Genomic DNA, 27,171 nt, shown 5'->3' with positions numbered 1-27,171 from the left:
TTTTTTTGAAATCTTTGTTTTATACATCGTGTTTTTTTTTTAAATTTTACATTTTTAAAACTTTTTTAACATAAAAAATAATTTTTTTCGATAAAAATATAAAATTTAAATACTTATTTTATATAGGTAGATACGTAGTTATGTAATCTTAACATTTTTTTTAAATTCGTTATCGGGTTATAATTAAATTATATCTTTTGGTGATTTTTTTATAGAAAAATGAAAAAATTTATAACACCTACCGAACATAGAAGTGATATGTTTTTTTAATTTATATTTAGATCAATCATAATTGTTTAATCAAAATATTTTCATTTCCTTCACAGTGCCATCACAATGAATAACAGCCGTGTTATTCACAGTCAGGGACGACAGATTATTTACAACGTGTATAAGTTTTTAAAAAAGGAGCAAGAAAAAAACAACACGAAATCTTCGGTTTTAAGTATGGTTGTTGGAGCCACTGGAATTTCTAAAAGCAGCTCGGGCAATATCTTTAAATCTCCCAGAAAAAAGATCAATCAGCCAAAACCGAAAACCAACGTCGATGGTTATGAGGGAGAAATTATAAGAAACACAGTGCATACCTTTGCAATGATTCATGGCAGCAGACCTAAAATGTCAGCTGTTTACAACGCTGTTAAGAATGAGATTCATTTCCAAGGTAAACTATCGTCGTTCAGAAAAGTGTTGAAGAAATTAGGTTTTAAATAGAAAAAAACAAATGACAACCGAAAAATACCCATGAAAAAAGCTTGATATTCAAGCCAAACGAACCGAATATCTAAAAAAAAAATAAAAAAATATACAGCGGAGGGTTATGATGTTATCTACACTGATGAAACGTATCTCCACAGCAGCCATAAACATCTAAATCATGGGATGATGGTACAAACAAGTGTTTAAAGTCTCCTGTTGCCAAAGGTCAGCGGTTAATTATCGTACATGCAGGAGGGGAAACAGGTTTCGTTCCAAATGGCCTACTAATTTTCAAATCTGGTCAGCGTACTGGGGATTATCATAACGATATGAACCAAGAAAACTTCATAAAATGGCTTCAAGAAAAGTTAATTCCCAACTTGCAGCAGAAAACCATGCTTGTATTGGACAACGCATCCTATCATAACGTGGCCTGTGAAGCTGCCCCTACATCTTCATGGAAAAAAGGACATGCAGCGATGGCTAACAGAAAGATGCATTTATTTTGCAGTGACTGACACAAAACCAGAACTTTATGAAAAACTTAAATTGAATAAGCCAGCACATAAACAATATGTAGTAGGCACTATAATGGCGAAACAAGGACACATTGTATTACGTCTTCCTCCATACCACCCTGAACTAAATCCTATTGAAAAAATTTGGGGAGTAGTTAAAAATCGTGTCGCTTCAAAGAATGTGTCGTTTAAAATGTCAGACGTTAGACAGATAGCCGAAGAAAAATTCAACAATCTCGGAGCAGATGTGTGGAAGAGTACATGTGAACACGTTATTGAAGTAGAACAGGAATACCTTAAGAAAGAACACTTAATAAATGACGTGGCTGAACTAATTATACACGTTGGCGAAGATGATTCTGATAGTTTGTGGTCAGACACTGGCGATGATGAAGGTGACCTAGGATGTAAACTATTAGAAGAATCTGCTATAGACAATTAAAACTCTTAGGAGAACTATATACTATTACGTGATTATAACGCGACTGAAAAGTGACTTTGGGTAAGATTTTTTGTAAACTTATATTTCTGTATCATCATACTCCCTCAATAATCTATCTATACCAATTAAAATTTTATTTGAAAACTTGTTTATTAGATTCTAATAAAATATTCTAAGCGGCAAAATTAACGCATCGCCTTAAAAATGTTACATTTTGACGTCTCGTATTTCCTAAACCTGTTGCCAGATTTATGTGATTTTTGTGTACCAATCATACTGTGTTTTTTTCTTAAAGTTTGCAACACCCCGTGGAATATTCTAGAATTTGTAAAATACTGAAATTAAAACCAACTATAGCCTTAGGTTTTCTTAACATTTTGTTTTTTTTTATTCTTTCGCTTATATTCGAAAATAAAAAAGTTAGGTCCTTTAACAAGCCATGTTTTTCGTCAATAAATCCTTATTTTCTGCTTAGTTTAAGAAACAAGCCTAAAGTAGGCTATGATAAATGTAAATTATTAAAAGTCACAAAGTGTCTTGTTTTTTTGTAAAAATTAGTAGCTTTATTATTTAAAGTTTCAATTAAAGAGACAAAAAATGTAAAAATTTTAAAGTGGTCTGTTAATTTTGCTACTTTGTGTATATATTGTCGAAACCTTTCAAGTCAGAATTCAGGAATATAACTAAACTAAATCCAACTAATTACTAAAAGGAAATCCATGTATCTGTATAGGTAGGTAGAATCTAATTATTGTTCTATTGTTTCTAATTGTTCTTATCTAACCTCAATGCAATTCCAAGTAATCTCTGATTTCTGGTAGTTATAACGTATGGAGAATTCCAAACAAATTATCAATCAATCATTAACATTCAACAAATCAGTAAACAAATTATAATTATTACTAAATCAAATTATCCGTTGTACCCTTATTTGAATATCAATTTATTTACCGTCCTAAATACCATTATAAATCAATAAAAAATTAGTTAATTTATAAATAATTTTTAAGTAGGTACAATTATTCAGAAATCTTACAAATAAATTATTAAATTAAATGTGTATTAGTTATTCATCTCATAATATTAGTTATATGTCTCAACTCAAAATAAGAAATTGAAAATATAAACGAAATGCATATAAAAATCCTTTTTGGTTATGCACCGTGCAATTTTTTATTTACTATTCAGTCCAACACTGTAAAAATTTCGACAATTTCGAGGTTGCAGTCTAAGGTAGAACGTTTCAGTTTGGTTAGTATAATTCCACTTAGAATAGAACCTTTCTGCCTTAACGTGAATTTTGACTCCGCCTTGGCGCAGCTCCATGGTCAGGAATGTTTGCAAGATCTCTAGCTACATGCCGAATTGTATTACTATTTTGGCAGCTGGCATTTCTAATATTGACATTATTGCGGTATGTCCAACTATTTCGACCACAGACTGAATTCTACATCGGTTTCTAGCTAGTGTTATAAAAGTGTCCATTTTTACCTTCTTGCATCTTTCCTCCAATATGGAGCATATAAACCAGAAAAGGCGGGAACAAAAACGACTTCTCCCGTTGCATCTACTGACTGGGCTACTTCAGATGATTCTGATACATCTTTTATGATTTGTAAATTATCACGTAACCACGTTATTGATATACCTAAAATGTTAATGTTTTAAATAAAATGATAATTTTAATAAAATTCAACGATAATCGAGGTCAATAAAAAATAAGTATAGGGGCAAATAAAACGCGAATCTCAAAATATTTCTTAAAGCAACGTGTTGGCTATCATAAAAAAATTTAAAGCATACCGTTTTATCAGCTTTTTCTCAGTGGGAAAATTCTAACTTGTTGGCTGTATACCAGTTTTAAAAAAAATTACAATGAAGTAAAAACTTCCGACCGTAATTGTTACAATTTATAAAACAATAAAAATATCCAAAAGGTTTACAATGTTCAAAACGTTTATGGTGCTATCAGACCATCATCAGTGAAAGCTGTAAGTAAACAATCCGACTTAAATTCAGTAAACAAAAAGGGGCACAAGTTTGACTGTTAATTTAAAAACATGTGGTATGATTATTTACTAAAGCATTTGCAAATAGCTCCTTCCAAAACGGTATAAAAACCTATGATTTATATTTTAAATGTTATAAAAATTAAAAATAAAACGACAATGTCGATTATTTAAGATTTAATCGAAATGGAATATACTGATCGTTACTAGAATTAGCGACCACATCTGGGTCTAACAGAAGTTACCAGCCAACTGAGTTAGGAAGACCAAGAATAAAATTAATATTTGTCAAGATCACAAGAAAGTCAAGACATGATTGATAGAAATTAAACAACCATTTGTGGTTTATGGATAATACCAAATTAAAGTATTTTTATTTTCATTTAAATTAAAGGTAATATGATACTTTGTTTACATTAAAATGTGAAATTGAAAAATTAGTGTAAGGTTATAAGTATTAAAGGAACAACAAGCGATCTAGATAATTTATAGTTAATATAGGCATTTGTGGGATGATGAGGACGTCATGATATCTAAATTAATTGATCAATTAATCTTCAAGTAGTAGCAAATTCATCTTGAGCAGTAGCACACCTGTGTTGGAAGTGTGTTGTTATGTTGGAATACAACAGACCCCACATTCATCAGATATCAAGATCTTGTATATAGAAAATATCTATAAAAAAACATGTGGCACATTTTTCGAAATGCAAATTACATAAAAACAAAAAGTCAATTAACTATAAGACATGCAATTGCAAGTTAAGCGACATGTACTGTAATATTTTAAAATTGTAATAAACTAGAAAATATCTAACATCTGTTCGATAATAAAACTCCAACTCTTCGTGAGTCTTTGCCGCGTTTGTCTATATATATATATATATATATATATATATATATATATATATATATATATATATATATATATATATATAGACATATATATATATATATATATATATATATATATATATATATATATATATATATAGACATATATATATATATATATATATATATATATATATCCACATGTGTTAGACTTATAATAAAACGTTCTTTGAAATTATAAATAATTAACTTTTATACCATTTAATATGTAAATCAAAAGCTTGTATACCGTTTCGGAAGTGGTTATTTGCAAATGCTCAAGTGAGTAATCATCCTGTTACACGTTTTTCAATTAACAGTCAAAATGTTACCTTTACGTTTATTAAATTAAAGTGGGATTCACTAATGATGGTTCAGGATTCACTAATGATGGACCGAAAACGTTTTGAAAATTGTAATGCTTTTTTGTATGCTTAAGAAAATAGGCTAAATAAGGTATCTTAGAGATATTCTGAAACGCAATAATAACGAGAGAAGAGGATTGGGAAAACTTTTTTATCATAAATATGTAAAAATATTGGCGAAAAATACAAAAACTTAACTAAGAAATAATACATCTCCAGCGTGACAGTATTTCCTCAGGTACTAATATTAATAATAATAGACGTCCAACCAACTAGGAACGTCATATATTATCAATTATATGTGGTCTGAACATTGGAGAGAAATTAATTAACTCTAGGTATAAAAAAGTAATTAATTACTGTTTTAATGGGAATAAACCACAATTAAAGTTTAAAATAAGTTTATTGACGTTTCAATTTCCACTTCGGAAATCGTTCTCAAAATGCAAACATTAATAAATTAAACAAATTTTATTTTTTGTTACTTGGTGAAAAATTCTTCTAATAATTTAATTTTATCTGACTCATTTATATTGGCAAACCAGACATACATTAAACATTTTAAAGTAGACGACTTTAAAATGACATTGCCAATATTGCTGAGTTGCGTTCCTGGGACGACTTTATTGTAAAATAGTTCATTCGATTACATAAAATTGACTTTAACTTGGGAATATCCGTCAGAACAAATCATAGCATGTGATTCGCCTTTAAAAAGACCACCACATGCCGTAATGAGAGTAAAATTCTCCTGTTAGTGATTCCATAGTAAATCATGAGGAAAAAACCAGGAAAAAAACCTCATACTATCCCAACATGGTAAGTATTTGGTCTTACATATTTAGTTTACTCTTCAATAAACACCAAATTCTGATACATGTATGTTATTTAGAAAATATAAATGATGTATCCTCGATATAGTGCTGCTGCGGAGGAAAAAGACAAAATGTATGAGGAACTTGAACGAGAAATGGAGAATTTACCTAGAGAAGACACAATACTGGTAATGGGAGATTTTAACGCCCAAGTAGGTAAGGAAGACTACATTAACCAAGTAGCAGGTAAACACACATTACACGAAAAAACAAATGACAATGGTCAAAGATTATGTAACCTAGCAGCTAGTACCAATATGATTATCATTAGTACAAATTTCGAACATCCTAAATACCATAAAGTAACATGGATTTCCCCAGACCAAAAAACATGGTCCCAAATAGACCATATTCTGATTACAAGAAGGAAACAAACATCGGTTACGGACGTGAGAACTTACAGAGGTGCGCATGCAGACACAGATCATTTTATGGTGACTGCAAAGGTAAAACAAAAAGGCAAAAGAACTCTAAAAAACACGACAATGAAAGACAAATGGTACGTAGAAAAACTGAATGCTCCAGACATAAGGATTAAGTATGCTGATGACATGAACAAAAAACTAAAGGAACAGTGTAAATATACAAAGGATATAGAAACAGAATGGAGAAATTTAAAAAAATGTATAAATGAAACAGCGGATGTACACATAGGAATAAAAAGAAACAAAAAAAAACAAGAATGGTATAATGAAGAATGCCATAACATGCTAAAAAAGAAGATAGAAATTAGACAAATGTGGATAAGAACAAATAGACAGGATTATAGGGAAGAATACAATAGAATAAGGAATGAATGTAAGAAAAAAATAAGGAAAATTAAACGTGCCTGGTTAGATGATAAGATAAAAGAAATAGAAAAAGAAAGTAAGAACAGAAACACAAAAGCATTTTATAAGAAAATTAGCGAGCAAAACAAAACTTTTAAAGGAAAGATAAAAGGCATAAAAGATAAAAATGGAAAAGTATCAGAAAATGATGAAGAGTATAAAGAAATTTGGACTCACTATTTTAAAGAATTATTAACAGAGCAAGAAGATCAAGACCTAAATGAAAACGTAGAAGAAGAGACAATGATGTTAGGAAACCAGCTAGAAAGACCAACAAAAGAGGAAGTTGAGGAAATTATAAATAGCAGCCGTAATGGTAAATCTTCAGGATCAGACGGGATCAATATGGAACTTATAAAATATGGTGGTGAAGAATTAAAAGAAAAACTGTACAATTTAATAAAAGACATATGGGACGAAGAAAAAATGCCGGAAGAATGGAACAAAGGACAAATTATCACGATTCATAAAAAAGGAGACCAACAAATGTGTAATAACTACAGAGGACTGACGCTATTAAACACAGCATATAAAATTATGTCGACCTTAATACATCGAAGACTGACCAACGCTATGACGAATATCATAGGACACTATCAATGCGGATTTATTAAGGGAAAGTCTACAACAGATGCCATACATACAGTTAAACAAATTATGGAAAAAGCTCATGGATATAAAATAGAAATTGAACTGCTTTTTATAGATTTTCAGCAAGCATTTGATACAATAAAAAGATCAAAATTAATGGTAGCTCTGAAAGAAATGGGAATACAAAACAAATTAAGACGATTAATAAAAATGACAATGAGTAGAACTGTAGTGAGTATAAAAACTCAAGTAGGAGACACAGAAGAATTTGTCATAAATAAAGGGGTTAGACAAGGAGATTCGTTATCAGCAACCCTGTTTAATCTTGCCCTGGAATACATCGTCAGGAAAATAAACAAAGGTACCCTTAGAACTAGAGAAGGACAAATAATAGCATACGCTGACGATATTGTGCTAATAACAAAAAATAGAAAAACAATGGAAAAAATGTTAAATGAAATGGTAACAGAAGGAAAAGTAATGGGATTAAAAATAAACCAAGAAAAAACAAAAATAATGAGATTTGATAAAAACTTCGAAAACAAAAAGGTTAGACTAGGCGAATACATTTTTGAAGAAGTCGAAAAATTTAAGTACTTGGGAATATTAATAACAAACAATGGAGAAAGAGAAACAGAAATCAAAGAAAGGATTATTACAGCAAATAAGACCTTCCATGCAAATAAGAAATTACTAAAAAATAAACTATTGAGTAAGAAATCGAAAATGAAGGTATACAAAACAATAATTCGACCGACGATGATGTATGCAGCCGAAACCCTCAGCATGACAAAAAAACAAGAGGAAAACCTTAGAATACAAGAAAGAAAAATACTAAGAGCAATACTGGGACCAATAAAAATAAATGAAAATGAATTTAGACAAAGAACGAACCTTGAGCTACTGGAAGAAATTAAGGAAGATATAGTGTGTAAAATAAAACAACAAAGAGCAAAATGGCTAGGACACGTATGGAGATCAGGATCAACTACGACGATATTCTCAATATTGGAATGGACACCAGCTGGCAAAAGAAGACGTGGAAGACCAAGATCTACATGGTTACAAGAAGTTGTAAATGATCTCAACAAGGCGGGCATACGACAGTGGAAAGGAAAAACCAGAGATAGGACACAATGGAGAAAAATAACTGAGAAAATTAAATAAGGAACATGAGGACTGATCTACCTCAAAACATAGATCTAGAGAGCGTAAGCGGCGTAACCCCTAAAGGGGTGTTTAGCCACATATATATATATATATCCTCGATATGTTACTGACTTACTAATAGTGGTATTTTCCTTTTATTAACTTCTTCTTTTAATATGGTTAAAAAAATCCTACCGCATTCTGGCGAGGAATTTGCATTAGGTTAAACATCAATGCCATTAAATGTTAGAATAAGTGAACATCAATCTTATATTAAAAGTAGAGAATTGGATAGATCTCAAATATGTAAACACGCATGGGAAAATGAGCATAGGGTTCAATGGAACGATTCAAGTATAGTCCTAAAAGAAACAGATGGTAAAAATAGACAAATCAAAGAAGCGGCACTAATTATGCTAAGTGAGACCAATTGTGGCGCAAATTCCTAGGCAGCATGCAGTAGGATCTCTGGTTAATCATATTAAAAGAGGAATTTAATAAATGAAAAATACCACTATTAGTAAGTCAGTAACATATCGAGGATACATGTTATTAATGTTTTCTAAATAACACATATAAAATCAGAATTTGGTGTTATTATGAGGTTTTTTTTCTGCTTTTTTCCTCATGATTTACTATGGAATTAGTAACAGGAGAATTTTATTGTCATTATGGCATCTGGTTGTCTTTTTAAAGGCGAATCACATGCTATGATTTTTTCTGACGGATATTCTTAAGTTAAGGTTGATTACATGTAATCGAATGAACACAGATGTTTATACAGAATAATCTGAATGACAAGAATTTACCTATTAAGCTATATGTTCAGTTCTTTGTATAAGCTAACAACTCTGCACATGTGGTTGCGTTCGATCTAAAATTACTACGGAAAAACTATTTCGTAGCAGATTTTGAGAAAGTAATCTGGAAGCTTCGATATAATATATAGAAATACAATAATAGGAAACCTATTTAGTCTAATAGAGAATAAAACTGAATCAGATGGATAAGGAAGGCATGTGGCTCGATGACATAACGCTGGAGGGTAATACATACCGGCAATAGCTACTGATCCTTCTAAGGCATATACTGGTTTTACTTTTTTTCCAAATTGATAACCAACTGTAGTAAGTAATCCATGTTTCGATCTCACTATCTAAAGAAAATACGGTCACTCTCATTTAAGCATATCATACTATAAAACTATACTCACAGAATATCCAGTGTTATACAGTATAAAACATCCGGTACCATATGTACTTTTCGCTTGGCCTGACTTCAAACACATCTGTCCCACTAGGGCGGCTTGCTGATCACCTAAAATCTAAACAAATGATTTTAGAAATGTTTATCGGGATAAATATTTTGTAGTCCTGTCGTCAGAGATTTGGCCTCTAAAAATCATACAAACAAGCTGAATTTTGCTAAAATTGTCAATTTTGACACCCCAAATAATATGAAAAAAAGTTTCCAAGTTTACCCCAGGGCTTCCCCCTAAAACTCCCCTCGTAGTGGGGGAAAAACGGAAAAATCTAATTTACCAAGAATCTACACTGCAAAAAAAATATTTCAAATAAAAAATGTAGCTGAGATAATTTTGAATAAAAATGTTTATTAGCACTTTTTGAGTATAACGAACCGTTTTCTGAAAACAACGCTTGAAGCACAGGCGATTTTAAAGGTCAATTAAGCGCACGCAATCAATTTTAAATGAAATTTGTATCAACAGACGGTAAAAATTCGATATCTTTAACAGAGTGTCCTATCGATAAAAATAAAAATGCGTTTTAAAGGTAAAGAGCACAGCTTTCGTATGCAATTTTTGTATTTTGCCGAAAATGAAGGCAGTTTTTAGAAAAGTTGTTAAATATATAAACAATTCGCGACTTTTGATATTTTTTACGATTCTCATGAGATCAATAAAATTTATCAGTTCTATTAACCATTCATTGTGGAATTTCCATTTTCAGAGCCCATTTTTTAAAACTTATAACATGAAATTTCGATTTTGAGTTATGGAAAAAATATAAAGCATTTGAAAAATGCCTAAAATTGCAGAATTAAAACTTTCGCATTACAAAAGATTGCACGTCACAGGAAATGCTTTTACGAAGACTACTGGTGGAATTTATAGCTGAAGTTATGTTGGTTCGTAAAACGTACTTGTGTAATCTAAAAGAAGCAATTTTAAACATTTTAGATCGTTTTTATTGTAAAAGTTTAAATTCAGCGTTTTTTAGGCATATTTAAAATGCCTCCATATTTGTTGCCAAAACTCAATAACGAAATTTCTTGCTATCGTCTTTGAAGATTGGACTCTAACAATGGAAATTCCATAGTGACTGGTTAATAAAGTAATAAATTTTATTGCTCTCATGAGAATCATAAGAAATGGCAAAAAACGCTCAACGTTTATTTAACACCTTTATTAAAACTGCCTTAATTTTCAGCAAAATATTTTTATTTAAATATTTAAATTTTGATTTTTATATATAGGACACTCTGATCAAAAGATATCGAATTTTTACCGTCTAGTTGATACAAATTTTATTTAAAATTAATTTCGTGCACGTAACTGACAGAGAACGGTTTATTTGAAATAAAAAGTGCTAATTTAAAGTAAAAAACATTTTTGTTCAAGATTTGCTCAGCTACAATTTTTATTTGAAACATTTTTTTCTACGAGCCCCCCCATATTTGCCTCTCCCCACGAGGGTAGATTTTTGGGGGGAAACTGGGGGTAGTAGTAGTAAACTTCCTTGAACCTTTTTTGTGGTCACAAAAATTAATATTCTCTGAACAATTCCACTTGTTCGTATGATTTTCAGAGGTTCAGTGGCATTTTCGTCTTTGACGATTGGAGTATAATTGTTTTTGGAAAAGTATTTATTTGTGACTTGGTAGCTCCCAAATGGTATTTGAAATATACCACTTTTATTTGGGAAATCCTTGTTAAAATGTCTCACCAGTGAAAACATCGACGTATTTTAAAAAATAGAGAGGTACCATGTAAAAGGTACAATGTCGACATAGCCTGCACATAAAGATTATCTTCTTAATCTTTACCCTTCTTTATACCGTGACTTCATGAGTTACTCTTTCCGATGTCCTTTTCTGTCATTCATGCACACTCTGACAAGGGAACACCATGGTTGCGATAATCGTATCTTGTGTGAGTTTGCCCTACCCCTTTTACCTTTGACTTTTCATAGAAAAATCTTCACGAACTAGCCTAACATTTGTCTTCTTTTCTTGGCGATTAGTTGACTTAGTATTGATTACTTTGATCTTCGGGCCAAACGAGGGATTTTATCATACAATCTACGAACCTTTTATCTAACCTATTATTCTTGATTCATCAGCATTCATCAGCTCATTTATATTTATTTCGTCAGTGCATCGTCCGAAATTAGTTATTAACAACCTCAGGTAGACATATTGGTCGACAAAGGCGATATTGATAATTTCCGATAGTTCGAGGAGAACTGATTTATAGATTAATCCGCTGTGTAGTATGCTTAAATACCTTGTTGCGCTTCTTGTGATCGGTCATCTGCGCATGAGAGTATGCGGCATCTTATGCGCCAATTTAATTTCTACGGTTTTCTGTAGAATTGGTTTCCATGTAATTGGGAGTCTTTAAGAATCTTGTATTTAAATTTTTTGAATACTTTTCTACTTCTTCCCTGATTACACAGTTAGTCCTATTTTCAATGTTAGCTAGAATGGTTGTTTTATTTAAGTTTATTTTATGTCCTGTGCTTATGACATATTGTGCTAGGACGTATTTTCTTAAAGCAAGTTAGTTTTACCAATTGGTTTTTCTTCTTCCACTGGGCCTCTGCTTTTGTTTCGGAATGTCTGGTTCTATTCAATTGTAGACGCGAATAAGACATTTTACCTTGACGCTGTTTGAACTTTGAAATTTCCTCATTTTTAAGGGGACTGACAGATGAGGGTAGGGGATGTATATCATTATTGATGTATATCAAGTGACGGAATAATTTTTTTTCGTTTGACCATCCATGTCTTTCCATCCATGATGTTCGCAGGATTCTTCTGTAACACTTAAATTGAAAGCTGGTCAATATATTTAGATGCACTTTGCTTTAATTTTAGTGTGCACACCTCCATTCTAAAAAGAAGAGACTACTGGGACGCTCTTAATTTTAATGACGTATGAGCTACTTCAATGCGGACTTGATTTCTTTGATCTGGTAAATATTTGTACCATTTGTATTCTCTATTACAGTGTGTTCAATGACCAGTTAAATGTTGCAAGTGCTGATTTATTGATGCATATGAACATAGCTTACATTACAGATGTTGCACATGCACAGATACACTAAATTGACCTTATTGTTATTGTCGTTATCCTTCATTATTACTATTATTCATTTCTCCATTGGTCGATATACTCTTTATTGAATCTGAGAATCTACCTTTAACTATTCGTTCACTATAATTTTGATAGATCGGTATTGCGGTTCGATTACAGTAGTTCCAAAAGATAGAAAACATAATACATTTTGAAATGGTACTAGTAGAAGTGGAAAATTATAGATAGAAACCTATAATTTACATTACATTACATGCATTACTAGCTTCTGAGCTAGTTGACTTCTGTCATAATTATAGGTAGGACGCCGAACGTTAATTTTTTTTTTATTTTACAAAAAGTAAAAACTGATCTGTATGCGACATTTAAATCATAGTAGAAATTATTATTGGTCAATAATTTCATTTTGGATTAAAAATTACTACTAATTAAACTGTTTTTATTTACATTTGCTTTATTACCTTCAATCAGTTTTTACTTTGTGAAAAATTAAAAAAATATTAATGTTCGACATCATACCTATAATTATGACTGAAGTCAATTAGCACATAAGCTAACATCTACAGGTGGGAAACTATCGATAGTTCTAATGTAATGTAAATTATAGGTTTCTATCTATGATTTTCCAGCTCTACTAGTTTCATCTCTATTTATTTCACCATGTATTATGTTTTCTATCTGTTGCGTTATTTTGTCGGTTCTTATTTTTATGTCACGACGATCAATATGTTTGTTTTTTAATACTGGCATTAAGCTTTGTTTGTTGGACAATATCAAAAGTCTTTTCAATGTCTACCAAACACAAATATATTAAATAAATGCTTTAATAACTACTACTACTTGTCGGTTTATAACGTTCTCCGCCGTTTTCCGACTTCCAATCGCCACTTAGACAGGTTGTTCCATAGATCTTCTTCTATGGCCCTCTCTCTCAGTTCTTTATTTATTCCTTCGCTCCAACTTTTTCTCGGTCTACCTCGTTTTCTCTTTCCTTCTGGTTGCCACTTTAGTATTTCTTTTGGCATTCGTTGTTCGTCCATTTTTGTATGTGTCCGAACCAGATAAGTTGTTTTGTTGTTAGGTCATCTGTGATTGTTCGTTTGATTCCGATTATTTCTCTAATGCGTTCGTTGGTAATCCTTTCTCTTCTAGATCTTCCTGTGGCTCTTCTCCAAAAATCCATTTCCGTCGCTTTCAGCGTTGACAGTGTTCTTTCTTTCAGTGGCCATACCTCACAGCTGTATAAAGTGATACTTTTTACTATAGTCTCAAATATCCTCTTTTTATTTTCTTTGCTGATGGATTGGTCCCATAAAACGGTGTTTAACATTGTGATGGCTTTTCTCCCTGACGTATTTCTCTCTCTTATGGCTTTGTCTAATGTTCCATCTTGTGAAATAGTGCTTTATCGTAGTGTTATCGTCTAATATGAGATCTTTTTGTTTTGCTCCAATGCACAGGTATTCGGTTTTCTTTTTATTTACTTCTAGACCCCATATATTATACTCTTCTATTAATTTTCGTGCCATATAGTTTAAATCGTCATAATCTTGAGCCATTATTACTTGATCGTCTGCAAAGTTAAGCGTATATACCATAGTATTGGTGAGCGGTATCCCCATTGTCCTGCATTTTTGTTTCCATCTTTTTAAAGCACTTTTCAAAGGGTGGACGAAACTCGTTAGCGGTAGATCGCGCAATTCGTCTAGGAGAGGGAGACTCTGAACCCAAACCCCTGGTCCTCCAGGTTGGGGGTTAAGGCATTGGGCTAACTCCCCAGTATTTGTAAAAAACATAAAAATGTTAAAAAACCCAATCACACGCCTCGGAATAGGACGGCACAACAAAGACGACATAAGCTTCGAAAAAGGACACGATTTTTTGGTACATGGAATTTTCAAGGTATATCAAAAAAACTCAATGAAGTCTTACATGAATTAACAGAACTAAAAATAGACATAGCAGTCATAACTGAAACAAAAAAGAAGGGAACCGGCTCTGAAAATCTAGGAAAATATGACCATTTCTATAGTGGAGTACCAAAAGAATGTAGAGCTCAACAGGGAATTTCTTTAATGATTTACAGAAGACCAAGAAAGTTCAGAGCGACCTGGGAAGCCATAAGTGAAAGATTGATTAAAGTAAATATAAAAAAAATTTTTTGAATAAAATCCTTTATAAAAGGTATATAAAAAACCCAGTTGGGCTATGTTAAATTGACAAAACGTTTTCGGAATAAGTATTCCATCATCAGTGTCTAGTTAATACATGGATGTAGCCACTAATATGTGGGTAAAAACCCTTTAAAAATTATTAAATGAAATTTAGTTTACATTATGTCTAATTTACAATTACGATGGTAAAGTTACCGTTGGATTGGTAACATGGCGACATATGACTCTACATTAAGTTGCAAGTCTTAGGATACCGTCTCAGGACTTGCAACTTAATGTAGAGTCATATGTCGCCATGTTACCAATCCAACGGTAACTTTACCATCGTAATTGTAAATTAGACATAATGTAAACTAAATTTCATTTAATAATTTTTAAAGGGTTTTTACCCACATATTTAGTGGCTACATCCATGTATTAACTAGACACTGATGATGTAATACTTATTCCGAAAACGTTTTGTCAATTTAACATAGCCCAACTGGGTTTTTTATATACCTTTTATAAAGGATTTTATTCAAAAATTTTTTTTTTTTAATATATGGTATACAGCCAAATACAGGAACTTAGTTTCCTTGTGGAAAGTAAATATGTGTCTTCACGGATATAAACTAACAATTATGGGCGTATACGCAATAAATAACGACGCACTAGCCAACGTAAAAGACGCATTTTTTGAACAGTTTCACGAAGAAATATCGAAAATAAGTCAATCGCGGGAAATAATATTAATGAGGGATATTAACAGTAGAGTAGGAAGAAAAGATGCGGATGAAATAGTAGGAAAATACGGAGAAGACATCACGAACAACAATGGTGAAAGATTCATAGATTTATGCAACCAGAATCAACTCAGAATCTTAAATGGATACTTTCCACATAAACTGATACACAGCTATACATGGACTCAGGAAACACGAAACATAAAATCAATAATCGATTATATTGTAACAAAACAAAAAACCCGACTAAGAGTACAAGATGTAAGAGTTCAGAGAAGCGCAACATGCGGTAGCGATCACTATTTATTACGTTCAAAAATACACTTCCCAATCCGAAGACAACAGAGAGAAACACGCATAGACATAAACACAACAGAAAAGATACAGGAAACGAAGATACAACATCAAAAGCCTAGATGAAGAAAGGACCCAAGACTTATTTAAAAATAGATTGGATAAGAAGCTACAAATTCCCGCCCCCAAGAATATCGACCAGCTATATAAACATATAAAAAACTGTTTACACGAAGCAGCATTTGAAGCAATGGGATACTACATAAACCCAAGGTTAACAAACCATACTGGTGGGATAACGAAATAGAGGAAGAAATAAAATGTAAAAGATATCTATACCAACAATATTTAAGTTCTAAATCATTACAAGACAAAATAAAATATAAGGAACAACAAGCAGAAGTACGAAGGAAAATCTCTAAGAAGAAGAACGAGTCTTGGAAAAGAAACTGCCAACGAATAAATACTTATCTAGGAGGAACCAGAAGCACAGAAAGCTGGAAACTGATAAAAAAATTGACAAAAGAAAAGAATAAAGAAGTAATACAGAGCATAAAACCTGAAGACTGGGAAGAGTATTTCAAAGGACTTTTGGTAGAGAATAGAGTCGAATTTCAGGAACATAGAAATCAAAACCAAGATAGAATTTCAATAGTTGGCTCGCCAATAAGATTAACAACAGAGGAAATTAAAAATGTATGTAAACAGCTGAAGAGGAACAAAGCACCCGGACCAGGAGATATACCCGGAGAATTGTTTAAGTACGGAATGAACAAATTGTACGAATGTCTTCGACAACTTTTTCAAGAATGCATAAACACAAGCGAAATCCCTACGGAATGGAAGATATCATACCTCAGCACTAGAAATAAAAAGGGTGATAAAAATAATTGTGAAAATTACCAAGGAATAGCTGTAACCGGATCTATGAGTCGAATATATAGAAAGGTGTTAAAGAACCGAATCGAGAGAGAATACTTAGATTATGAAGCAAAAGAACAAGCAGGATTTCGTACGGGTCGATCCACTATTGACCACATTTTCTCCTTAACCCAGATAATAGAAAAAAATATGGCAACGAATCAAGAGATTCATATGTTGTTCGTCGACCTACGGAAAGCCTACGACAGCGTTCAACTGAAGAAGCTGTGGCAATCAATGGAAAGCACAAATATTAATATAGCATTAATAAAAGCCGTCAAAGTGCTATACAACCAACCAATAACAAAGATAAAAGCAGGGACACAAATAACAACAGGATTTATAACATCAAAAAGATTAAAGCAAGGATGTTGTTTGTCTCCCACTTTATTTAAAATATACCCCGAAAGTGCTTTAATAACTTCTTATTTAAAATTCTTACTCCAGCAATAGGAACTCCACTCAATTTCATGTCCATAACTATAACTCCGTATATTTCCGAGGAACTTTTAATTTCTGGCAAGATTTTCATTGGAATTCCAAAAACGTCACATAATTTCTTATCCCATTGTAACGTTTCGATATTCATCAACATTGTCCTGGAAGCATTTGTAACATCTGTGATGTGCATTCCACAATCAGTACCTCCAGTTAGATTCTAAAATAATTGAGAAAATAATTATGTAAAGTTTCAAAATTCTAGGCACTAAATTCTAAAAAATGAAAATTGAGTTTTAACGTCAACATTGTTGCCAGGTTGTGACTATAAATAATTTATCAACTTATATATTAATTATTCACATATAGTCAAATAGTCATAGAATGATGGACTTGATAAAGTATATAATAAAACATAACAACGTTAATCAGTAGAAAAGAACAGCAGATCATCGAAGCGACAAGTTAGAGATATACAGATACGAAAAATAAAAGAGTGTGGCACTTGAGGAATGCCGACATAGCGCGTTGTTACTATATGTAGGTTAATGAAATTTGATGTCTGCTTATTACTGAATAGTTAATATTTTTTATAATAAAACTGTATATTTAAGTTCTTTAAAATTTAATTTTTTTTTTATTTTTTTCTTTAAAAATTTTGTTTAATGATTTTAGTAATTTCAAAATTTGTTAAACACAATACCTATAGAATTTACTCAACATATAAATTTTCATTATTATCTTGTATTTATGCTTAATTGTTTCATTTTGATTATCATCATATTCTAAAAATTATCATGAATAATGGTATATTAATTAATTTTCATTAAAAACTTTCCGTTTGTAAATACTTATCTATAAACGACTATAAAGTAACTAAAATCAACTTTTGTTTAGTTTAATTAATTTTATTAAATAGCTTTATATTTTTTTATAATTATTTATAATTTTTTATGATTTTTTGTAATCTTTTATAATTTTTTATAACTCTATGTAATTTTTTATAATTTTATTTAATCTTATTTAATTTTATATATATTTCTATAATTTTTTTTAAATTTTTATAATTTTATATAGTTTTATTAAGGATTAAATTAAATTAAGGAGGTTATTTACACCTGTTGTTCTTTGTTGGCACTTGCTCAAAAATTGACAGGCCTCTCACGAGCCCTTGATCTATCAGGCACATACCCATGTTTTACCTTTGTATTAGATTTTAGCTTCCAATTTTATAGCTAAATTAAGTTCCAAAAAAGCGACGTAGTCCAAAAAATCAATATACTGTTTACATCGAATCTTACCCAAAGTTATTGGAAGTCGAAAAAAAGTTAAAAGAAATACACTCTTCAGATATAGATCCATTATATAGTATAAATATTTACAATGTCCATCCAATTAACTGTGCTTTTCTCCAAGACTATTCAAAATTTTACCCAAGGATTAGACAATACATATTTTCAATTAGGCAGATTTAGAAAAGTATCTTTCTAGATGTCGATATATATTCACGAAAGCATCAAAGAGCAACAAGAAAGTAGGTAGCGCTATTTTTGATTCTCATAATAACCTTAAAAAATCTTTTAACTTCAATGAAAAACTTACAATATATACTGCAGAATTAATCGCCACATTAGAAGCTCTCCTATACAGTGTGTCAATTTTAAAACTTACAATGGGCTATATCTCACGAACAAAAGCTGATATCGAAAAATGTTTGAAACCGTTTCTAGGATAGTAAGGAGGAACTAAAATGACATAAAAGAGAACTCACCCCCATCAACCCCTAGGGCCCACCCACCACAACCAAAAAAGTTTAAACTGCAAACCCCTACTTGTGATATATAATTGAAAAGACTATAAAAAATGCTATCTAATGGTATAAATAATAATTATACATAATGAAGCAATAATTGGGAAACTTTGGCATAAATGGAAAATTTAATGAGATTTTTGATGAACTACAAATTTGTTAAAAATGTCAATTAAGTAAATGTTCAAAGTGGCTCCCGCTGTTTTGTAAACAATAATACAGCCTATTTTCAAATTCTGCACGAACTTTAGCAAATGTTGTTATAGTAATAGCGCGACATGCTTGTGTAATTCTTTCTCGCAATTCCCCAAGTGACGCAAGTTGAGTTTTATAAACAACTGACTTGAGGTAACCCCATAGAAAAAAATCAGGTGGCGGTAAGTCTGGTGACGTCGGTGACGACTCAATAGGACCTCACCTTCTAATCCATTTGTTCGGATAATTAGTATCCAACCACTGCCGAACTGGAGCTGCATAGTGAGGAGGTATCTGGTTGGACGTGCAGCAAATCTTCGTCTAGAGCTAGGTAGCATCGCCTAATATTCCTGCCCAAGCATTCAGTTTTTCAGAATATTGATTGTAAACTTCTCTTAATCGAGTTCGGTTCGCATCATTCCAGTACCGACAGTTTTGTTTATTTACATTACCATTTGGCATAAAAGTACATTCATCAGTGAAACAAAATTTTTAACATTCTCGGTTCAACGCGAATTCTTTCAGTCATGAATTCATAAAATTCAATTCGTCGGTCTTGATCATCATCGTCTAGTTCTTGAAAAATTTGTGTTTTGTACGGGTAAAACTTATGTAATTTCAACACCTTTCTAACCGACTCATGTGAAAGTCCTGTCACTGCAGATACTCGACATGCTGATGCAGTAGGCTCTATTGTAAAATTTCCAAGGACCTCTCAATTTGGATAATCTTGGGGCATCCCTTTTTTATTTTGCATTGATCCCATTTCTCTAAACTTTTCAACTAAATCGCGGACGTACACGTGACTTACAGTATTGTCCGTATGCCTGTTATGAAATATTTGAACTGTTCGTAAATAACACTGGTCCTGGGAGGCAAATATTGTAGAGTTTTAAATTTTTTTTAACTACGAAATATTTATATATTAAAAAATTTTCTAATAACTTCTGGACTATATACATAAATCTGTTTGTCTTTATTTACATTCAAATCCCCCAAAGAAAAAATCGAGTTACGAAGTTAAAATAATCAATATAATACATGTTATTTCGACGAATTTAAAAAAGTTGTTTTGATTCAAGGCTAAATCCCCGGTTTGTCAAGAAATTTTGTTGTGAGAACAGGTTAGATTTGAAAAGGGTGGCAGAGGCAAGCAAGAGATTTCAGACTAGAAAGATGTTTGGGCGATTTTGAATCAGGAGTCGATTAATTTTTTTTTGTGTTATGTCTTAAGACCGGTGAAAGGTTGGATAATACTCTTTTGCAATAATGCAGTTTAGAACAGAGTATCAACCATAAGACTTGTGCAGTACATCGGAACTGATGAAATTTTGAAAATGATTATATAGGATGTCCCACCAGCTTTGTTGTCGTTTGCCTGCTTGATCCAACCCCATCTACGTCAGATCTTCATTCCTGAGTATGGAAATGGTTTTCTTTTTGTTCCAGTTAAGAGTTTTGTCCTTGCAGCTCCAATCAAAGAGATGGTAGCAAGTTTCTCAAAGTTAAATGGCAAAGTTTGTGAATTAAGGTAACAATTAACATATTAATTTTTCCAAATTAAATAGACATTATTTTTGATAATTGATAATTGCTTTCATTAAAATAAAAGAATTTGTAATATTTAAAGTTTTATATGTTGTTAGAGGCGTGGCCAACAAAATGTCATAATTTATTCTATCTTACAATGTTATGTTGACATATGACATTTTGGCTTAAATCTGCTGTTGTTGTAAAACAATTTTAATTTGATTATTATATAGAAAACATATTTCATATATAAGGTTAAATTTTAAGATATTTTCATAAACAAGGATATCTTTAATTTTTAATAATCTAATTTGGCCATAGTAATAAATAACCTAGGAACCATTTCAAAAATTTTTGTAGCAATCTCCTTTGTAAACAGATAAGCACGTAAGTTTTTGTTAATTTTGTTATTATGTTATTTAGTATGCTTCTTGTACAATCTGTATTTTTGATAACTGTATGTTTGAGACAAAAATAAACGTTTGATTTGTTTCTCTGATCCATTTGTTTGTATTTATTTTAGAAAATCTCCTAACCCTTTATGTATTTTTTATTTTAGAATATTTTTCCTAAATCCAGAAAGTTCATTCTTCGAAGCGGCGCCCTTATTTTAAAATTGTTAGAAGCCCTTTCTTGTTGTCTTTATTTGCCCATTTGTCCAGGAGATTTATGTAAGTATCCCTTTGTTTCATATTCTGGTAGTTACCCCAATCCGACACCCTTGTCATTTACTTATCCACGACCCCAGCTCTCCAGTTAACCCCTGAGTGCCGTTTGCACAAGTAACGATTGTTTTACTTGCCCTATCTTCGCCCCCATTGCTTTTGTCCCCAATTTTCTACCCCCATAATCTTACCCTATGGTAGGCAAAATATAATTCGTTACAATATAAAAATGATCTCCACGCGTTCAGGTATACTGTAAACCATCGAGACAACTACAGCTTAATGACAGTACCAATCGTACAAATAATGAAAACTAATGACATTTAAAATTCTCAAATAAACCAAAAATTATTGAATTTGACAGAACCTAAAAAACAGATGTTTTGCAAAAACGGCAAATTAAGTTTTTATTTAGCAAAAACAATTCCGACGAGCACTTATCATTAAAACTAATAGTCTGGGAGATAACATTACAAATACAAAAGTCATAGTAAGCCGGCTGATATTAACACCCTGTACAATAATTAGAGTCATCAACAGAATCAACAAAAACCTCATTAAATTTTCCATTTAAGCCAAAGTTTTACAAGTAATTATTGCTTCACCCTGTTTAATTATTATTTATACCACTGGATAGCATTTTTATAGTCTTTCAATGATGTATCACAAGTAGGAGTTTGCAATTTAAACTTTTTTGGTTGTAGTGGGTGGGACCTAGGGGGTTGATTTCTCTTTCATGTCATTTTAGTTCCCCCCTACTATCCTAGAAACGGTTTCAAGCATTTTTCGATATCCGCTTTTGTTCGAGAGATATAGCCCATTGTAAGTTTTAAAATTGACACACTGTATAGGAGAGCTTTAAAGTTTTAAAATACTGTATATATATATATATATATATATATATATATATATATATATATATATATATATATATATATATTATATATTTTCTATAAGAATTTTTTTCCTATTTCTTTTCATATATTTAATGTTCATTTGCCTTAATCTTCGCAATAATTACATATCATGATCTTTTGGGTATCAAATCGTCAGAATTTATTTCGACTACGACTTTTTTTGAATATTAGAATTTCATTTCGAAAAAAGAAAGCATGGCCTTGTCTCCGAATAGTATACTTGATATCATCTTTAAGCTGAATGCGTTCTCTTCCTATGGTTTCCATTTTTTTCAACAGACATATTATGCAACTTGTCTTATCTTTGAATTGTTTTAGAATTTTGTGAACACATCTTGTAGATAGTTTAGTCCAATTACTACATCTAGTAACAAGGTCATTGACCAACATATTTTCATTCCTTTTACGTAGTCCACAATATAAGTTGAATATAATATTTTTTTCACCTTCCGAAAAATATTTTCGACGACGTTTTCTTTGACTATTTTCGCCTTCCATATTTGTCAGAACGCCATAAAAACGTGTTTACCGTTTCAGGTTACCTCTTGTACTTGTGTACTTCAGTAATAGCAACAACAAAGTCGTTATCAATAAATCAGTTGTTGATAAACAATATAATGGGAATTCACAAACAAAGTGAAGTTGCGTTTGAATTACACAGTTTGAGTGTTGATAAAAACAATGATCTATTAAATGATATTGAAGTTATATATAAATAATAATTACATAAATTCTTTTCTGTCTTGTTACGATAGATAATGACGTGTCATATGACTCAAAACTGTAAACATATATTATTACTTATTCTTTTCTATTTCTAGTAATTTCGGCGCTCAGTTGAAAGACCTGTTTACCGGAATTCTGATGAGTCACCCACGATTCGAAATTTCCAGAGGCAGGCCGAATAAAACCAGCATGGGTGACTTTCTCCGCTCTTCGATGGGGGATCGCCGCCACTTCGAGAATAACGGCATTTTATATTTAAAGAAGGAATTTTGTTGAAAACAGAACAGTTAGTTTTTGAACATCGCGTCGAGTTTTTAAAATGTAATGCACGTAGATAAATTATATAATTCTTACAATAAATTAGATTAATAATAACATAACAGTCTGAAGTTTGAAAACCTCTGAACTGTGAAAGACACACAGTGTGTATCATTCACTATTGTATGATTTTTATAGCGGCCAATTATTGACACACAGGTATCAGGGGTGATATTGCAATCTGGTTAAAAAGCATATTATCTTGACGATATGATATGACATACTATCTTGATCTTTTGAAATAAATGCTATTTCGGCTAAAGTATATTTAAATAAAATGTTTACATACATATATAAACATCTCTCTCATACAAAGTACACTATTTATTATAAAGATTTGTAAAATAGAAAAAAAATCAACAATTATAGGTTTGATAACTTACCCATATTAACCATGTATCAATATTTCCAAACAAACACCTATCTTCATCTATTGCTTTCTTAACTCCCGGAACATTATCCATCATCCATTTAATTTTAAGAGCACTAAAATATGTACTAACAGGAAGACCACATATATTTTGAAGAAAATCTTGTCGCCGCTTACCATTTTGTAATATTTCATCTACTGTACTAGACGTTCTAATATCCATCCATACTGAAAACAAAAATATTTACTAAAATTAGCCGGTCCCAGGCCCGGTTGAGAAAGGAGGACTATTAGGTCATTGGGTTAGCTCCCCGGCACCTGGAAAACAAAAATATAATAATCCCAATACAAAGCTTTGGATACCGGACGGAAACGAACTTAACAGCGAAAACGGACAATGAATATAGGATGTTGGAATGTACAGAGTATAAACAATAAATACCAAGAAACAATGGAAAATGGATATAACGGTACTTACTGAAATAAAGAAAAAGGGTCAAGAAATCGAAATAATAGAAGACTATGTTCATTACTACAGCGGAGTAAAAAGGACCAAAGAACAAAAAGGGTGTGTCTGTAGCAATATGAAAAAAAAATAAAGATGAAGTCTCTTAAAAATGCATCAAATTCAAGAACTCTTACTTACTAGCAATTCCTACGTCCTACAAGAAAATGAAGATTAGGTTCAATTGACCAAATTCCCTTGGATATAGAAAAAGAAAGGAATGGAAAACAAAGAAATTAAAACAATCGATTACGTAGAAGACGCAATATTAATCATTTAATATGAAGATTTCAACTCAGAAAACCAAAATACCGATAGTAATCAGTAAAGAACCATCCAGATGTAAATAAGAAATAGATGTTGTCAGAAAAATTGAGATTAAACTGTCTAGCTATGGAGACCTGGTGAGAGAAATTGGAGATCAAGTACAAAAGGCAAATGGATTTAAAATGAGGTTTTCTGAAATGGTATTTGGATAGGATACAAAACAACATTTCCTATAATCCAAAATCTTTTTGGCCGTGCATTAAAAGCAAAACAAATATTTGCCATCTAGAACGGTCTATAATGACAGGGTTGGCTTAAATATCAAGGACTTTGCTAATATTCCGCAGAATATTTCTTATCAGTCTACTTCTCATCAATGGATTTCGGAATTTATTAGTGACCGTAGGCAGACAGATAAATTGGGAGTAATACCTCAATTGAAATAACGGTACCAACAGGGGTGCCGTAAGGCTCCCATTGTGGTTCTGTTTTATTTTGCTTGTCTCTGGTGAATTTAGTACAAAAAATCAAAAATTGTAGTGTTCTTATGTTTGCTGACGATGTAAAACTGTTAAGAAAAATTCAATCCTGGAATGATGTTTTTACTCTATAAATAACTTGCCATTAGCCTCTAAAAATGAAATATCGACTTAGAAATCTGGTTAGGCACCAAACTTTTATTCTCAAGCCATATTAATCAGGTAACAAACAGGGCGATGAAAGTACTGGGATTTACCCAACGCACATCTGTAGGCCTGTCTCTGTTCACATTTAGAATACTTTATTGTAGTCTCATTAGGCCAATTATAGAGCATGAATCAGTTGTATGGTCCGCATCATACAACTGCTACATTGAACAGATTGAAAGGGCCCAAAATAAATTTTTAAGGATAGCAGCTTTTAGGAGTCGATACTGAAGACAGGAATATGACTATCGGTGGGTAAGAGACCGTCTTGATTTGCCAACATTTGAGTCAAGGAGGACATTTTAAATTTATGTTTCCTGCACAAACACATTATTGTTAATATATATTGTCCTCAATTGTTATCACTCGTTAGTCTTAAAGTACCTAGTAGAAACAACAGAAACTCGGAAATATTTTCAGTGCAAATTCACCACACTAATTATGGTATCAATGAACCGACTACACGATTGGTTCGGAGTGCTAATAGCCCGGTTACTGCACGCGTCTCGATATTTCGAGTCACGCTAAATATTATTTCGGGCCCGTGCAAAAACATCATACCGTGCGATAAGAAGTATTCACTTAAAAAATTTAATGCCAAGATAGGAAAAAAATACAGTGGAAGATATTGTAGGAACTTTTGACTTAGGATATTGAAATGAATGAGGAGATAATTGGTACAATTTTGACAGAAAAAATAATTGTTAACTAAGAACACATATTATGATCTACCAACCAAAAGTTGTATACATGGATTACACAAGACAACAAACACCACATAGTTAGAAACCAAATTGATTACGAGTTTATCATGACAAGTTAACAATTCCAAAACAGAGTTAAAAAAAGTAGCCGCTTACCCTGAGGCAGACATTGGCTCGTATTATAATTCAATAATTAGAATATTTATTGTACAATATTACCTATAGCATTACATAAAGGCAGTCCAGTATTTTTATCCCACAGAACAGTTGTCTCCCTTTGATTTGTTATTCCAACACTTACAATATCTGCATAATCAATATTTAATTTTTCTAAATTATCACAAGTAACTTCTATAGTTTCTTTTACAGCATGTAGGATAAGCATGGGATCTTGTTCAAACCACCCTTCTTTAGGTACAATGGAAGGAATGTCTACCTGATGGTAAGTAAGGACTTCTGCTGTTTTGGAAGCAAACACCTAAAAATACAGTAAGATTTTGTTAAATACTTCACCTTCTTTAATGGATATTTTTTAATTAGAACACGATATACAATAAGGTTTTTTTGGGTGGGAAGGTTAGTCCCAAAAAATTATATATAGCATAACTTCTTATTTATAATTTTCTGCATTTTTACAAACAACAATTTGAAAAACAAATTTAAGCAGTTTTTCTTACTTATTTAACATAAGCTGACGACATTTTCCAGTAATATAATGCAATTTATAAACAAGGTTATTCAAATTAAACCTCATTTGACTATAAGTGTTTGTAGATAGTTAAATGGAGAGCGAAACAAATGCAGAACAAATTCGATCATATGATGAGCCAGTTGTGTGGCTGCCTGTGACTTGCCCAATAACCATGGAGTAAATATGTGTTCTATTACTATACTATTATTACACTGTTCTATTTATCCATAGGATGTCCCCTGTCAGCTATTGGGGCGCATTGTACCCTAGTTAAAATCATCCTAATGCTTTTCATAAACCTTTCTTTAGCACAGTTCCCTCACGGGGATTATGGTGAGAATCAGTTCATTTAAAGAAAAAATACTATACAATAGTTTACTAAATGACACAAAAAGTTACATCAAACTTAAGAACAGTCCAGTATGCACCCTCCAACAAAAGGCGAACAAGCTGATTTCGGATTTAGCTTCTTCCAAATCCATAACAACAGAAGTTGCAAAATCTTTGAAAATTTACAATGCAGTTGCACCCAGGTTTTATACACTTTC

General features: G+C 31.7%; 1 protein-coding gene across 4 annotated transcripts in view; it reads right to left on the bottom strand.

The window, feature by feature from the left end:
- The window catches only part of LOC140443460 (glycerol kinase 3-like), a 106,886-nt gene that overhangs the window by 38,080 nt on the left and 41,635 nt on the right, over nucleotides 1-27,171 (bottom strand). For all 4 annotated transcript variants that reach the window (XM_072534736.1, XM_072534735.1, XM_072534738.1 and 1 more), the window contains 6 exons: nucleotides 26,152-26,410; nucleotides 23,784-23,998; nucleotides 17,244-17,459; nucleotides 9,565-9,675; nucleotides 9,408-9,507; nucleotides 3,151-3,307 (listed from right to left, as the gene is read on the bottom strand). In XM_072534736.1, coding sequence (XP_072390837.1) covers nucleotides 3,151-3,307; nucleotides 9,408-9,507; nucleotides 9,565-9,675; nucleotides 17,244-17,459; nucleotides 23,784-23,998; nucleotides 26,152-26,410 — 1,058 coding nt within the window. The remainder of the gene's footprint in view (nucleotides 1-3,150; nucleotides 3,308-9,407; nucleotides 9,508-9,564; nucleotides 9,676-17,243; nucleotides 17,460-23,783; nucleotides 23,999-26,151; nucleotides 26,411-27,171) is intronic.

Source organism: Diabrotica undecimpunctata, chromosome 6 (genome assembly GCF_040954645.1).
Source record: "Diabrotica undecimpunctata isolate CICGRU chromosome 6, icDiaUnde3, whole genome shotgun sequence".
Classification (NCBI taxonomy): Eukaryota; Metazoa; Arthropoda; class Insecta; order Coleoptera; family Chrysomelidae; genus Diabrotica; species Diabrotica undecimpunctata.
Note: the sequence above shows the minus strand (reverse complement) of the source record. Positions and strands in the feature narration are given on the sequence as shown.